The sequence below is a fragment of the Chiloscyllium plagiosum genome, chromosome 1, assembly GCF_004010195.1.
Source record: "Chiloscyllium plagiosum isolate BGI_BamShark_2017 chromosome 1, ASM401019v2, whole genome shotgun sequence".
Taxonomy (NCBI): domain Eukaryota; kingdom Metazoa; phylum Chordata; class Chondrichthyes; order Orectolobiformes; family Hemiscylliidae; genus Chiloscyllium; species Chiloscyllium plagiosum.
The window spans coordinates 122,264,374-122,277,267 of record NC_057710.1 but is presented as its reverse complement, the minus strand read 5'-3'; the positions used below and the strand labels follow the sequence as shown (position 1 = coordinate 122,277,267).

The following is a 12,894-nucleotide window of genomic DNA, read 5'->3' as shown; positions in this document are numbered from 1 at the left end:
ACCACCGCCTGCCCGCCCCACATCTGCCTCCCCGCCTGCACCCCATCTGCCCCCAGCACCGCCCTCCCAAACCCTGTCCAACACCACCCCCCACTCACACACCCCCCTCTGTGGCAGTCGGACTGGGCACCAACAAGACTGCTGCTACTGCTACTGCCTTTTGGGGGGGGGTGAGTCTCCAAATAGCGCGCGCACACACACACACACGTACACACGTACACACACACAACCTTTTAGTGTAACTTTTTGACAGGTTCCACCTTTGCCCTGTACAGGACAATGTTAGAGAGATTATCTGGGAGAGGTGGGTTTAGCTTACCCGCCTGTGTAGAACTCCAGGGAAATTGTGGGAAGAGAGAGAGAGGGGGTGGGGTGGAAGGTCCGTCATTTAGAGACAGTGTCTGTACTCTCATAAGTCCAGGACTGTTCTCGGCAGCACATTTAATCACTGTAAACAAAAGACGCGATCAGGGTTGGACACACGTCGTTGATGTAATGTTTCTGTTGGGACCTCGAGATCTCCTTCAATTTTCGGATAATTGTTATTTGGATAATCGATGTTCCCCTGTATAAGGTGTGTGTGTGTGTGTGTGCACGCGCGTATATGGGTGAAGTGGGAGTGTGTTTGCGTGTGTCTATGTCAGTGTGTGTTTGTTTGTGCATATATATGTATATGTTTGTGAGATTGTGTGTGTGTGTTTGTATATATGTGTGTGAGAGAGAGAGGGAGTGTGTGTGTGTTTGTGTACGTGTGTGTATGTAAAGTTGTGTGTATGTGAGAGTGTGTGCACGTGTGAGAGAGGGAAAATGTGTGTTCTTTTCTTGAGTCAAAAAACTCCAATCTTTTTCACAGAATGAAACCTTGAAATTGGCACTCCTTCATTTTTGATCTCGTTATCTCAGTTTAGTGTGATAGCTACATGTTAAAATGGAAAGGGTAAAGAAGACATTTGCTGCCCTGAGGCTGGACATGGAAACTGAGAGCCCTTTGCAAAGTTAAGGCCTGCTATGACTGGGCTTACACTTCACTGAGAGGTGGGTGCAGGAGGGTACACAGAGCATCAGTGCTGAGACGTGTATCCACTACGTGGATGAGAATCTCTGATGCATGTCTTAAGCCAGTAACGCAGGTGACTGCTAAATGTCAATGTCCCTGGTGTCAAGTTGAAGAGATCTCCATTGAGATATCGAAAGAGCCAGTCTGGGTATGGCTATAGTGATCACAACAGTGATCAGGTGACAGAGACGCAGTGCTGGGAAAGGTTCAAAAGCATGATAAGATCTGGAAGCAAGGGTAACAAGCGACACTGAGACGCACTCTGGCTGTCAGATGGAGTGCCTGTAGTTCTCCCTCACAATGTCAAAATCAGTGACCTGTTGAATCGCTGTGAGGTCAGCTCTCCTCTCACATTTGAGTAAGGGTCATCCCCGAGCAGTGCACTGGCTCATAGTGGAATGGGGGACAGAAGCCACACATCTGATAGATCTTAACAAGAGCTAAATACTGCTTATGCTGGAGACTTGAAATAAAACAACCTGTGCTGGAGAAATTCACCAAGTCTGGCAAGATCTGTAGGGAGAAAAACTGAGTTAATGTTTTGAGTCCAATGTTACACTTGTTCAGTCAGAATAGATGCAGTCCCCTACCTTCTGGAATAGGACATCTACAGCTTGTGCAGTGACATGATGAGTAGCCAGATGAATAGAGTAAGCTGCAGCTGGGTAACTGCTATGGCAGCAATGATCAATCAGGTCCTTACGGTCCAGAATACAAACATCGGAGACCATCGCTTGGAGATGCATAATTTCCTGCATCATTGGCCCTCTGCTACTTGAGGTAGTTGGCTCTTAGGTTGTACATCCAATGTCATTGGTAGTGCCCCCTTTCCCATGCTGTTGTCCTCTTGCAGAGGAGGTTGCCTCTTTTTAAGTAAGTCTTCAGGAGCCCACAACTCTTTGTTTTGAGCTCTGAACCTGAAGACAGATCGGACCCACAGCACCATGATCTCCACCACAGGTAGGGCAAGGAGGCAGGTTGATCACAGCCAGGACAGAGACTGAGCCATGTTGTTGGCGTGAGCCACATCAATCATGGCAACTGAGCCAACTTGCCTCCCAAAGCTGAAATCATGGTCTTTATATTTCCTTACTCTTACTACCTGCTTTATGTTGGGAAAGATGTGGAAGGTAATACCCAGCCTACTATATTACAAGCACACCTTCCTTGACCAGCAAGTGCTGGTGTGGGATTTGAACTCAGATCTTCTGGCTCAAAGGGAGGGATCCCACTGCATCACAAAACCTCCTTCCCAACAGTTATTGTACACAAATACAAGGGTCTCAACACTAGTGATAGTAACTCTGTGCCATTGGATGGAGTAGCTAAGCTTTATTCCCGAAATTTTAACCACGTCGACCAGTGCATCCATTGTCTCTCATATCTCCCCATTGTATTCAGGACTGCTTCACCCTGACATATCCCAGTCAGAGAGTTTCCTGATTCTCCTGAATGAACATCTAAAACTGTTCCTAGGAATGCTTTCGATGGACTCAACAATGAATTCACCTAGCAGTTAATTGGAGATAGCAAGTTCTTGACTCCACCTTTCTACCCACTTCACATCATCTCTGGAGCATAGGGATTCGACAAAATCACATTTTTCACTGTGTGCTCACACCCATTCCCACCCCTTTTCTCCACCTCCCAAATAAATGTTCAGTAGCTTTGTCATTTTCTCATTTCCCATGATAATTTCTCTTATCTCTGCCTCTCTCATCTATGCCATTATTGTTACTATCCTTTGTTGTATATTCATAAAAGCTTTAACAATCAGCTTCATATTTCTGGCCAGTTTAACCTCCTATTTTCTTTCCCCTGTCTATCAGATTTTTTTGTTGCTCTTTATCACTTTCTAAAACACTTTCAAGCCTCAAGATTACCAGGTTTCTTTGCAACCTTTTAAGTTTCTTCTGCCTAGAGATGGTAAAACAGAAGAACAAAACTATGCTTGATCTTTGAGATGACACCAGACATCTGTTTAAATCATGCATTGCACAAGAGACATAAATGAAATGGAAAAATGATACAAAGACTGTACCTTGTTAACCTGTAAGGAACACACACCTGACAAAACGCAATTTTCACATCCAAGATAGGTTCACTGCAGTAATACAAGAAATGTCGGCTCATAAATACCTGCAGGGAAATCAAAATGCAAATTTTTTTTAAGTTCAATTTTCATTTTCAATTGTCATCTTTGAATTAAACAACGTAATTTACATCTGAAGCAACGCATAAAAAATTAGATACTGGTTTATGCAACATTTGACATTTGAAATATTTGTTTTGAACTTTTAAGTTACTCATCATTCTAGATTCTTTCCAATTCATTACAGTGCAGTCAGTTCTACTTAAGTCAAAACCCAACAAGGGAGTAGTGTTCCTAATTGGAAAAATATTGAAAAACCCAAAACAATTTATTTTACACCTACTACAATCATTCTGCTAAATGTGCAGTATCCATTTTCTTATGCTCATCCATCAATTTCAGGTTAGCTTTCCAATTTAATGAAAACCAGCCAGCAATTTCTGTTTATTGAGTCCAGTTTAGAAAAAAATCAGTTTATCGCATGAAAATGTTTACAAGGATAGAGTTTTATATATCAGTTGGTGACCTGGGTGATGCTGTCACATGAGCATTTGCTTGATAAATTGGGACCTGAGCTTTAGCCATCATGTAGTCCTGACTTTCTCGTTTATGGGTTGACAATAAGCCCTATTTTCTTGGACTTTGGCAGCATCAGAAAGACTTAAACAAATATAGTTTTTAAGTACATATTTAAAAGCATTTGATAAAATGGAAGCAGTTACCTTTCCTTGGGAAAGAGGCAGACAGAGTGCTAAAATTGACTTCTGTCTATGCTGAATATTTATTCTACCTTGTGTTCTTGTGATGTTCAACTCAGTATATAACTTGCTATCTCAGGACTGAACACAGTCTTTCTAATAGAAAGCAATTTGTCTATCACCATGTAAGTTTCTTCAGGCACATTTTCTAATGGTTTCAAGTGATTAGTTATTTGAAATCCTAATAAATCTCAAGATACTGTGAAAGATGATTCAATTGTGAAGTATATCTGGATTCTCTAAAATGTTGTTCAACAGTATTTGGAAGAGAGAGGGGGCATGTAGACCAAGTTTCCAACTGGCACATCCAAAAAGTACACTCAACCAAAGGGCGAGGCCTTTGACAGAAATGTGAGTTATTTTTAAAAGAGGAACAAGTCTCAAATAATTTGAAACCTCAGTGATTGGTAATAATATTGAACAGTTTTTTTCATCTTACAACATGAAGTCGCAGTTTTGGAAGAGATATACAGAGCGAAAAAGCAGACCATATGCTGATATGGCACACTAAACAGCTGTGAAACTAAATGGTTTTAAGTTGTCTTTCAGTCTGACAAAAGGATAGGTCTGAGGTAATAACATTGTTAGAGGCTTGACTATTCGGTTGAATTGTGAGGAACTCAGTTTGTTCCATTTGGGGAGGAAGATGCTTGTTGATTTCAATTATTAAGAGGCTGTTGGGAAAAAAAAATTGCTGTGTTAAATGGACACTGCTCATTCATATTTCTAATGTTCTTAATTCACCTACTGATTCAAAGCCAGTGTCAGTATTCAATAGGTTGTTTATTCAGGCAAAAACAATGACTGCAGATGCTGGAAACCAGATTCTGGATTAGTGGTGCTGGAAGAGCACAGCAGTTCAGGCAGCATCCGAGGAGCAGGAAAATCGACGTTTCGGGCAAAAGTCCTTCATCCTCGGAAGCTGCCTGAACTAATTCCAGCACCACTAATCCAGGCTGTTTATTCAGCCTGATATCAGAGACAAAATTTCTGTGTCACCATGGAATACCCTGCAGTAACCAGAGTACAGGGTAAAGGTACTCTGCTACAATCACTTGAGCATGTCCTCACTTGTCCAGATATTGGGCAGCAGTGGGTCTGGCCCAATTATAGGGGTTGCATGGTCTGAGAGTGGGAGTGGATAGAATACCAAGACTGTAAAAATATCCAGCTTAAAAACTCAAAATATGAGATTAAATTTTTTTCCCAATGATGTAAAGAAACAAAATCCTTTTGGGATTGAGACTTGAATTCTATGATGCAACTGACTTAGTTACAAATGAACAAACAAGGACTACGAGCAGGTCACTCATCCCTTTCAGCATGCTCCATCATTCAATAAGATCATGGATGGTCTGTTTCTAACCTCGACTCAACATTACTGAATATTCCCAATAAACTTTTATCCCCTTGGTAATCAACAATCTACCCAGCTCTGCCTTAAACATATTAAAGGATTCTGCATCCACTGTCTTTTGATGAAGGGAATTCCAAAGACTCATAACCCTGAGAGAAAGAATATTTCCTTATCTCGGTTTGGAATGGGTGCTTCCTTCTTCTTAAACTACGAACACTACTTTTAGATTCTCCTGCAGGAGGAAACATTCTTTCAACATCCAACCAGTCAACTTTCCTCAAGATCTGAGATGCTTCAATTAAGCCACCATTAACTCTTCTGAACTCCAGAGGAATGAGGCCTAGCCTCTCTAGCCTTTCCTTATAAGGCAAGCTGCTTAATCCAGGTATTAGTTGAGCAAATAAAACAGTTTCCAACAAATTAATACACTTCTGTAAATATAATGACCAGTACTAAACACAGTCATCCAGATGTGGTCTCATCAATGCCTTGTCTAACTGAAGCATAACCTCCCTACTCCTGCATTCAATTCCTCTCGCAGTGACCTCTTATCTATCTGGGTGGTATTTTGGTGTTTATTTTTCTCTAGTGCATCATACACCCCTAGCCTGTGCTGTCAAGATACATAAAATGTCAGCAAAAACTCACACAATTGTGTGCAAACTCATACAAGCTAAGTATGGATTTCTTGGAGCTGGGTGAAAGTTAGGGATCTCCAACCTGAGACAGCATCCAGCAATGTGGCTCCCACTGGAATGAGTGCTCATATGATTAGGTGCAAAAATGTAATGCTCTATCTTGAAATGAGCAGCTTACAAGCAGGATAGGAGGTGTGCTTGATTACTGCTAGATCACTGTGAGAATGAGTTCATCACAGAGCTCACCATTTCACACATTAACCACCCACTGCCTGCTGTGTACAAGCCTAAATCCAAGGCAGCAATCTTGATCAGCATTTGCTTATTCCTTTAAACAAACCCAGAAATCCACCGAGTTTAGCAGTGATTAAAATAAAATACTGCAGATGCTGAAAATCTAAAATAAGAGCAGTAAGTAATGGAGGCAAATAGCTGGTTGGTTAGCATCTGGGGTGAAGAAGACAAAGTTAATGAAAGCACAACCTGAAACAAGGTCACAGATCAGAAACTAGAGACCAGATTTTCCCAGTCCCTTGATGACGTGGACAATAGTGAAACAGTTCAGAAAATATCTGGGTTTAGAATGAATTCTCAACATTGAGAGAAAAGAAGTTCAATTTCACAAACACGCTTTGAAAGATGGGAAAAGAATCTTGCTGGTGAGCAGCAAGAGGCCTATTTACATGTACTTATATCTCACCATACCACCTAACTTATATACAGCCTCCTATTCTCCTACACACCACATAGAAACGAAATGGTGACAACCCCACACATCAAAGTCAGAGTGGGAAATATCATCGTAATCGATCCAGTCTCTCTTCATATGTCAGTCCTACCAGTACATATAAAGGTGGGAGATGGTAGAGGGTGGGAAGGTAAGGAGTATTGTGGGAGGGGTATTGCTGATGGTCACCACCAGCCTGGTTTCAATGGAGGCACAGGGCACGACTATGTTGAGCATGATTAAACTGTGTGCCTGTACTGAGAAGGTAAAACATGGATATGAGTAATTAAATACAAGAATTGGATCAGAACATAAGGAGCAACAAACTTGCTGGTGGAGTGAGGGGTATGAAAAAGAAAGGAACATGAAGGTTGACCTGGACTACTTGACTGAAGCTGCAACTCAAACTGCCAAGTGCAACCTGTGTTGCCTTCCACCCTCCACTAAAGTGCACGTGTGCAGTGGAAATGAAAGGGCTTCCAGTACACCTGGCCTGGGTGGAGGAAGTCTTCTTTTCTTTGAAGGATGGGGGCATCCACCCTTGAATATTGTAAAGCCCATCAATGCACAATCGCACTAAACAGATACGTAAACAATACAGAGGAGGGATATTTGTTGTCACAAAATCCTGTGTGCACACCTTAGACATTGATCTTGTGTTGACTAACAATCCTGCCCCGAAGCACTCTTGACACATCATTCCACTTTACAACTGAATCCTAATGGCCATGAGGCACAAATAGTCTTGCTGCCTGGAAAGATTCACTCTGGTCGCCAAAGTTGCAATCACCTTTCAAGATTCCCTATGCAAAGTACAGGAGCTGTTCATTTCACACTCTGGATCATTAAACATCCACACCATCATCCTTTATGAAGCACTGTCTTTCTTGGGTGCTATGGGAGTTGTGGATCAGAAGAAGTCTTCGTTATAGCTGCCACACATTTATTTTCCAACCGTCTGTGAGCCAAGGGATTCATGAGGGACCCCCTAGTGTTTGGAAGACATTGTTCAAATGGCCCTTTTTCAAAACTGGCTCATTAATAACACATTCACAGTGATGTTAACAGGAGAGCAGTGCTGCTGGGAGGACACCATGTGAGCAGTCGTGGTACACTTAAACCAGAGTAAGAAGTCTCTCTCGGAGAGGTTGAGAAGATAGATGGCAGGCACTGCACCACAGGTCTTCTCTCTCTCTCTGCTGTATTGTGAGATATTTCCTCCTGGGAATGAGACAGAGAAGGATTGAGTGAGATGAAAAAGGCTGACAAAGGAGAGAAGAGATGTCCCAAGTGAGTGTAGGTATCACAGAGGGAATGCAGAGTTGGTTGGGGGTCTGGGGGTTCGGGAAGGGTGGTGAGAGTGATTAAGGGAATTTGCTGAGCTCCATGCAATAGTGAGACTGATTGACTATGGGATGTGTTCTCGAAGCAGCCAATGTATGGAGTCATGAAGCCATAGAGTCGTACAGCATGCAAACAGACCCTTCAGTCCAACTTGTCTGACCAATGTTTCCAAAACTAAACTAGTCCCACCTGCCTGCATTTGGCCACATATCTCTAAGCCTTTCCTATTCATGAACTTATCCAAATGTCTTTTAAATGTTGTAACCATACCTGTATCTACCATTTCCTCTGGCAGTTGAATCACCCTCAGTGTGGAAATGTTGCCCGTCAGGTCCCTTTTAAATCTTTCTCTTCTCACCCTAAAAATATGGCCCCTAGTTTTGAAGTCACCCACCCTAGGTAAAAGACCTTTGCTATTTACCTTATCTATGCCTCTCATGATTTTATAAACCTCTATAGGTCACCCCTTAACCTCCTATGCTGCAGTGATAAAAGTCCCAGTATATCTAGCCTATCATTATAAGGCAAATCCTCCAGTCCTAGTAAAACCCTGGTATATCTTTCCTGAACCCTCTTCAATTTATTAATATCTTTCCTACAGCAGATCAACCAGAACTGTACACAGTACTCCAAAAATGTCTCACCAACATCCTGTACAACCTCAGCATAATGTCCCAACTCCTATACTAAATGGTCTGAGAAATGAAGATGAACTTACCAAATGCCTTCTCTACCACCCTATTTACCTGTGATGCAACTTTCAGAGAACAATGCACCTCTAGGTGTCTCTGTTTGATAACACTATCCAGGACCCTACCATTAACTGTATAACTCCTATTCTCATTTGTTTCAGCAAAATGTGAGGTTTTACTGCATTTATCCAAATAAAACTCCATTTGTCACTCTTCAGACCATTGGCCAAATTAATCAAGATCCCTTTCTAATATTAAATAACCTTCTTTAACTATCTACTCTACAACTAATTTTGGTGTCATCCACAAACATACTAATCATGCCTCCTAAATTCTCATCAAAATCGTTTATATAAATGACTAACAAAAGTGGACCCAGTACTGATCCCTGTGGATCACAGCTGGTCACAGGCCTCCAGCCCGAGAAACAACCCTCCACCCTCACCCTCTGTATCCTACCATGAAGCCAATTTTGTATCCAATTGGGAAGTTCTCCATGAATCACATGCGATCCAGCTTTACTAATCAGTCCACTGTGCAGAACCTTGTCAAAGGCTTTCAGGAGTTATTACAAGATTATTACATAATGTTGCATCTTTGTTTGGACCAGAAACAGCACTTATGCACAAACTCTAAGATTAGATTAGATTCCCTACAGTGTGGAAACAGGCCCTTCGACCCAACAAGTCCACACCGACCCTCCGAAGAGTAACCCACCCAGACCCATCACCCTCTGATGAATGAACTTAACACTATGGGCAATTTAACATGGCCAATTCACCTGACCTGCACATCTTTGTGACAGTGGGAGGAAACCGGAGCACCCGGAGGAAACCCACGCAGACACGGGGAGAATGTGCAAACTCCACACAGACAGTCACCTGAGGCTGGAATCAAACCTGGGACCCTGATGCTGTGAGGCAGCAGTGCTAACCACTGAGCCACCATGCCGCCCAAAACAAAGATAACTTTGTATTAAAAAAAGTTGGAACACATTTAAAACTGGAAACAAGAGTTAAGTAGTTTAAAGTACTTCAAGAAAAAAGTAGTTGAGGATAGATAATGTCAAAAGTTACTTGTCATGCTGTTGCAGTCGGGCTGGTTTAAGGTTTAAATCATCAAGCCAGGACAGTGGAACTTTACTATCAGATGATTGTACCTGATTTGAGAATAAGTGAGGCTGTTCACCTTCGTGAACAAAGGATAAAATCGAAGTGACAAAATGAGGTCATTGCCTCCAAATATTATTTATTCTACAAAGGTCCTTCTCCTTCCTTATTTCAATTCACATTTTTGAGTTCACATATATGAAAGAAGCCCTGATACAAAGTGACAACGCCAATGGATGAGTCGTCAACTATTTTCCCAAGGCTAAAATGAATATTTCAAAAGCAAGTTAGATGCAGTGAAATAAGTTGTGCTTTTGTGATATTTTATGTATTTCATGTATAATCTAGGTAAAAGCTAAATCAGACAGTAAAATTAAAAGGTAAAGGCACCATCATCTTACCAGTCCATAGGCTACTCTCCAATTGGAGAGACACATCTGATTGTGGTTTAACCTGAGGGGCACCACACCTCAGGAGAAGGAAAAGGTTGAGAAGGAGAATTTTTCAGTTACCATCAAATAATATTATTGAAAGGGAGTGATTTAAAGCACAGCCTACACACTTTGCTTCTTTTCATCATGTAATCTGAACTAAAGCAATTCCACACTGCACCATACACATGACCTACCAAGTAACAGTCGCCGAATTGGTGAGACTGGGCCCACGTTCAGGATATGAAGCTGCAATTCTCAGCATTATTTAATTACCAGCTTTGCTGAGTTAGGCTTTAAAGATTGCACTTCTAACCTAATTCACAAGTGTGTTTGATATTAGAAATAACATTGATACTTTTCACATTGCTACCACCTGAAACAAATCTAAAATGATACAGGAAATTCCAAAGTTATTGGTAATAAATTCTCTCTCAAAAACCAAAGATGGTTAATAAAGTTTTGTTGTCAGAGGATTGCAAAAAAAAATCTTGGAGTTCTATTTTTAAAGATTTTGACAGAAATATATATTGCCTTGGGTCATAAAACTTGTACTGCATTAAATTTTCCTTGATACAAGATTTGCTACACAACATTCTTTATAAATGCTTTTTTATTGTTTTTTGTTTTTGTAGAGAAACTATTTACTCCTTGTTCCAGATTCTCAGTAGCAAATGCCATTTCATAGCAGATGGTAGCACCTTCACATTGTAACTAACCATTATAAACAGCTCAGGAATGGGAATTAAAAATGGGAAACAAAGAAATGGCAGAGACTTTGAAAAAGCATTTTGTATCAATCGGCATAGTAGCTTTAGAAAGAGTTCCAAGAACAAAAGAAAAGAACGAGAAGCTAAAGGGAGGAACTTGAAACTAGCACAATCACTAAAGAAGGATTCAGAAAACTAATGGGACTAAAGGCCGATAAGTCTCCTAGGTGTGATGGCCTGTACTGACTGCAGAGAGGGTAAATGCATTGAGCTTAATCTTCCAAAATTCCCTCTGACTCAGAGGTTTGGAAAGCTTCAAATATAACATCCCTGTTCAACAAAGGAAAGAGGCAGAAACCTAATTAATCTATCATTTATCAATAGAAAAATGCCAGAACTCATTAATAAGGAAGTAATAACAGGACATTTTGAAAATAAGTCATAATCATTTTATGAAAGGGAAATCATGCTTGACAAATGTATTAGAATTATTGAAAGATGTAACAAATAGGATGGATAAAGGGGAACTAGTAGTTGCAATGTACAAGGATTTTCAAGAGACATAAGGGTCTACAAAAAGGCTTATTGAAGAAAATAAAAGCTCATGGTGAAAGTGCTAAAATATTAATATGGATAAACGATTATTTAATGAGCAGGAAACAGAGTCTTTGAATAATTGGCTCACTTTCAAGTTGGCAAACTGTAACTAGTGAAATGATGCAGGGATTAATGCTGGGACTGAGCTGAAAATGTGTTGCTGGAAAAGCGCAGCAGGTCAGGCAGCATCTAAGGAGCAGGAGATTTCGACGTTTCGGACATGAGCCCTTCTTCAGGAATGCTGGGACCACAACTATTTATAATCTATATTAGTGACTCAAAAGGGACAGACTGAATCGTAGCCAGATTTGCTGATGATACATAGGAAGGCAGGAAAGCAAGTCGTGGAGATGATACAAAGAATCTGTAATGGAACATAGACATATTAAGTGAGTGGGCAAAACATTAGCAGAAAATGTTTGATATGAAAATGTTAGGTTGTCCAATTTGGCAGGAAGAATCGAAAATGATAATATTATTTCAGTGCAGAAGGAGCCTGAGTATTCTTCACTACAGAGGATTTTGCTGTCCCTTGTACATGAATCACAACAAGTCAGGTACAGCAAGAATAAAAGTAGGGAAGTCTTATTACAATGATACTGGGCATTCATAACTATCTGCAGTACTCTGCATAGTTTTGATCTCCTTACATTAAGAGGAATATGCTTGTATTTTTGAAGCAGTTCAAAAATGTTTGACCATGCTGGTTCCTGGGGTGAGATGTTGTCTCATAAGGAAAGGTTGACCTTTAAGACTCAGTCATCAGGCTATTGGTAAAAGAGCATTTTTGTTTGAAGGATCAAGATGGAGAATTAGTTTGGGTAGAGCTAAGAAGCAGGAAGGAGAAGCAAATATTGGTGGGAATTGTTAACAGAAAGTGCAATATGAATGTAAGTGAGCAATGAACATCATGGTAGAATGTAAAGGATTCTATCCACATGTGAAGAGAATCACTAGCAAAGATAAATGTGGGCCCACTACAAGTCGGGAGAGAGGAATGAAAAAATGGTCAAGAAACAAAGCAATCACTTTGTGCCAGTCGTCACAGAAATAGCAAGTGACTAAGTGACATGTAATTGAACAGTTAAAAGAAATTAGTACTAGAAAAGCGATAGTACTTGAAAATTAACTGAACTAATGGTTCATATATCTCCTGGACCAGAAGAGTTTCATCCCAGAGTTTAAAGAAGTACTAATATACAGTCATAGTCATAGGGACGTACAGCATCAACCCGTCCGTGCCGACCAGATATCCCAACCCAATCTAGTTCCACCTGCCAGCACTCGGCCCATATCCCTCCAAACCTTTCCTATTCATATACCCATCCAAATGCCTCTTAAAATGTTGCAATTGTACCAGCCTCCACCCCTTCCTCTGGCAG

At 40.8% G+C, this 12,894-nt stretch overlaps 1 protein-coding gene across 6 annotated transcripts in view; it reads right to left on the bottom strand.

The window, feature by feature from the left end:
• The window catches only part of mapk10 (mitogen-activated protein kinase 10), a 206,186-nt gene that overhangs the window by 121,166 nt on the left and 72,126 nt on the right, over window positions 1–12,894 (bottom strand). For 4 of the 6 annotated variants that reach the window (XM_043695968.1, XM_043695978.1, XM_043696004.1 and 1 more), the window contains exon 2: window positions 3,125–3,196. The exons of 1 other annotated variant lie outside the window; for it this stretch is intronic. In XM_043695968.1, coding sequence (XP_043551903.1) covers window positions 3,125–3,196 — 72 coding nt within the window. Of the gene's footprint in view, window positions 1–3,098; window positions 3,197–12,894 lie in introns of those variants that run through there. One more of the 6 variants, XM_043696014.1, reaches the window with a different exon arrangement.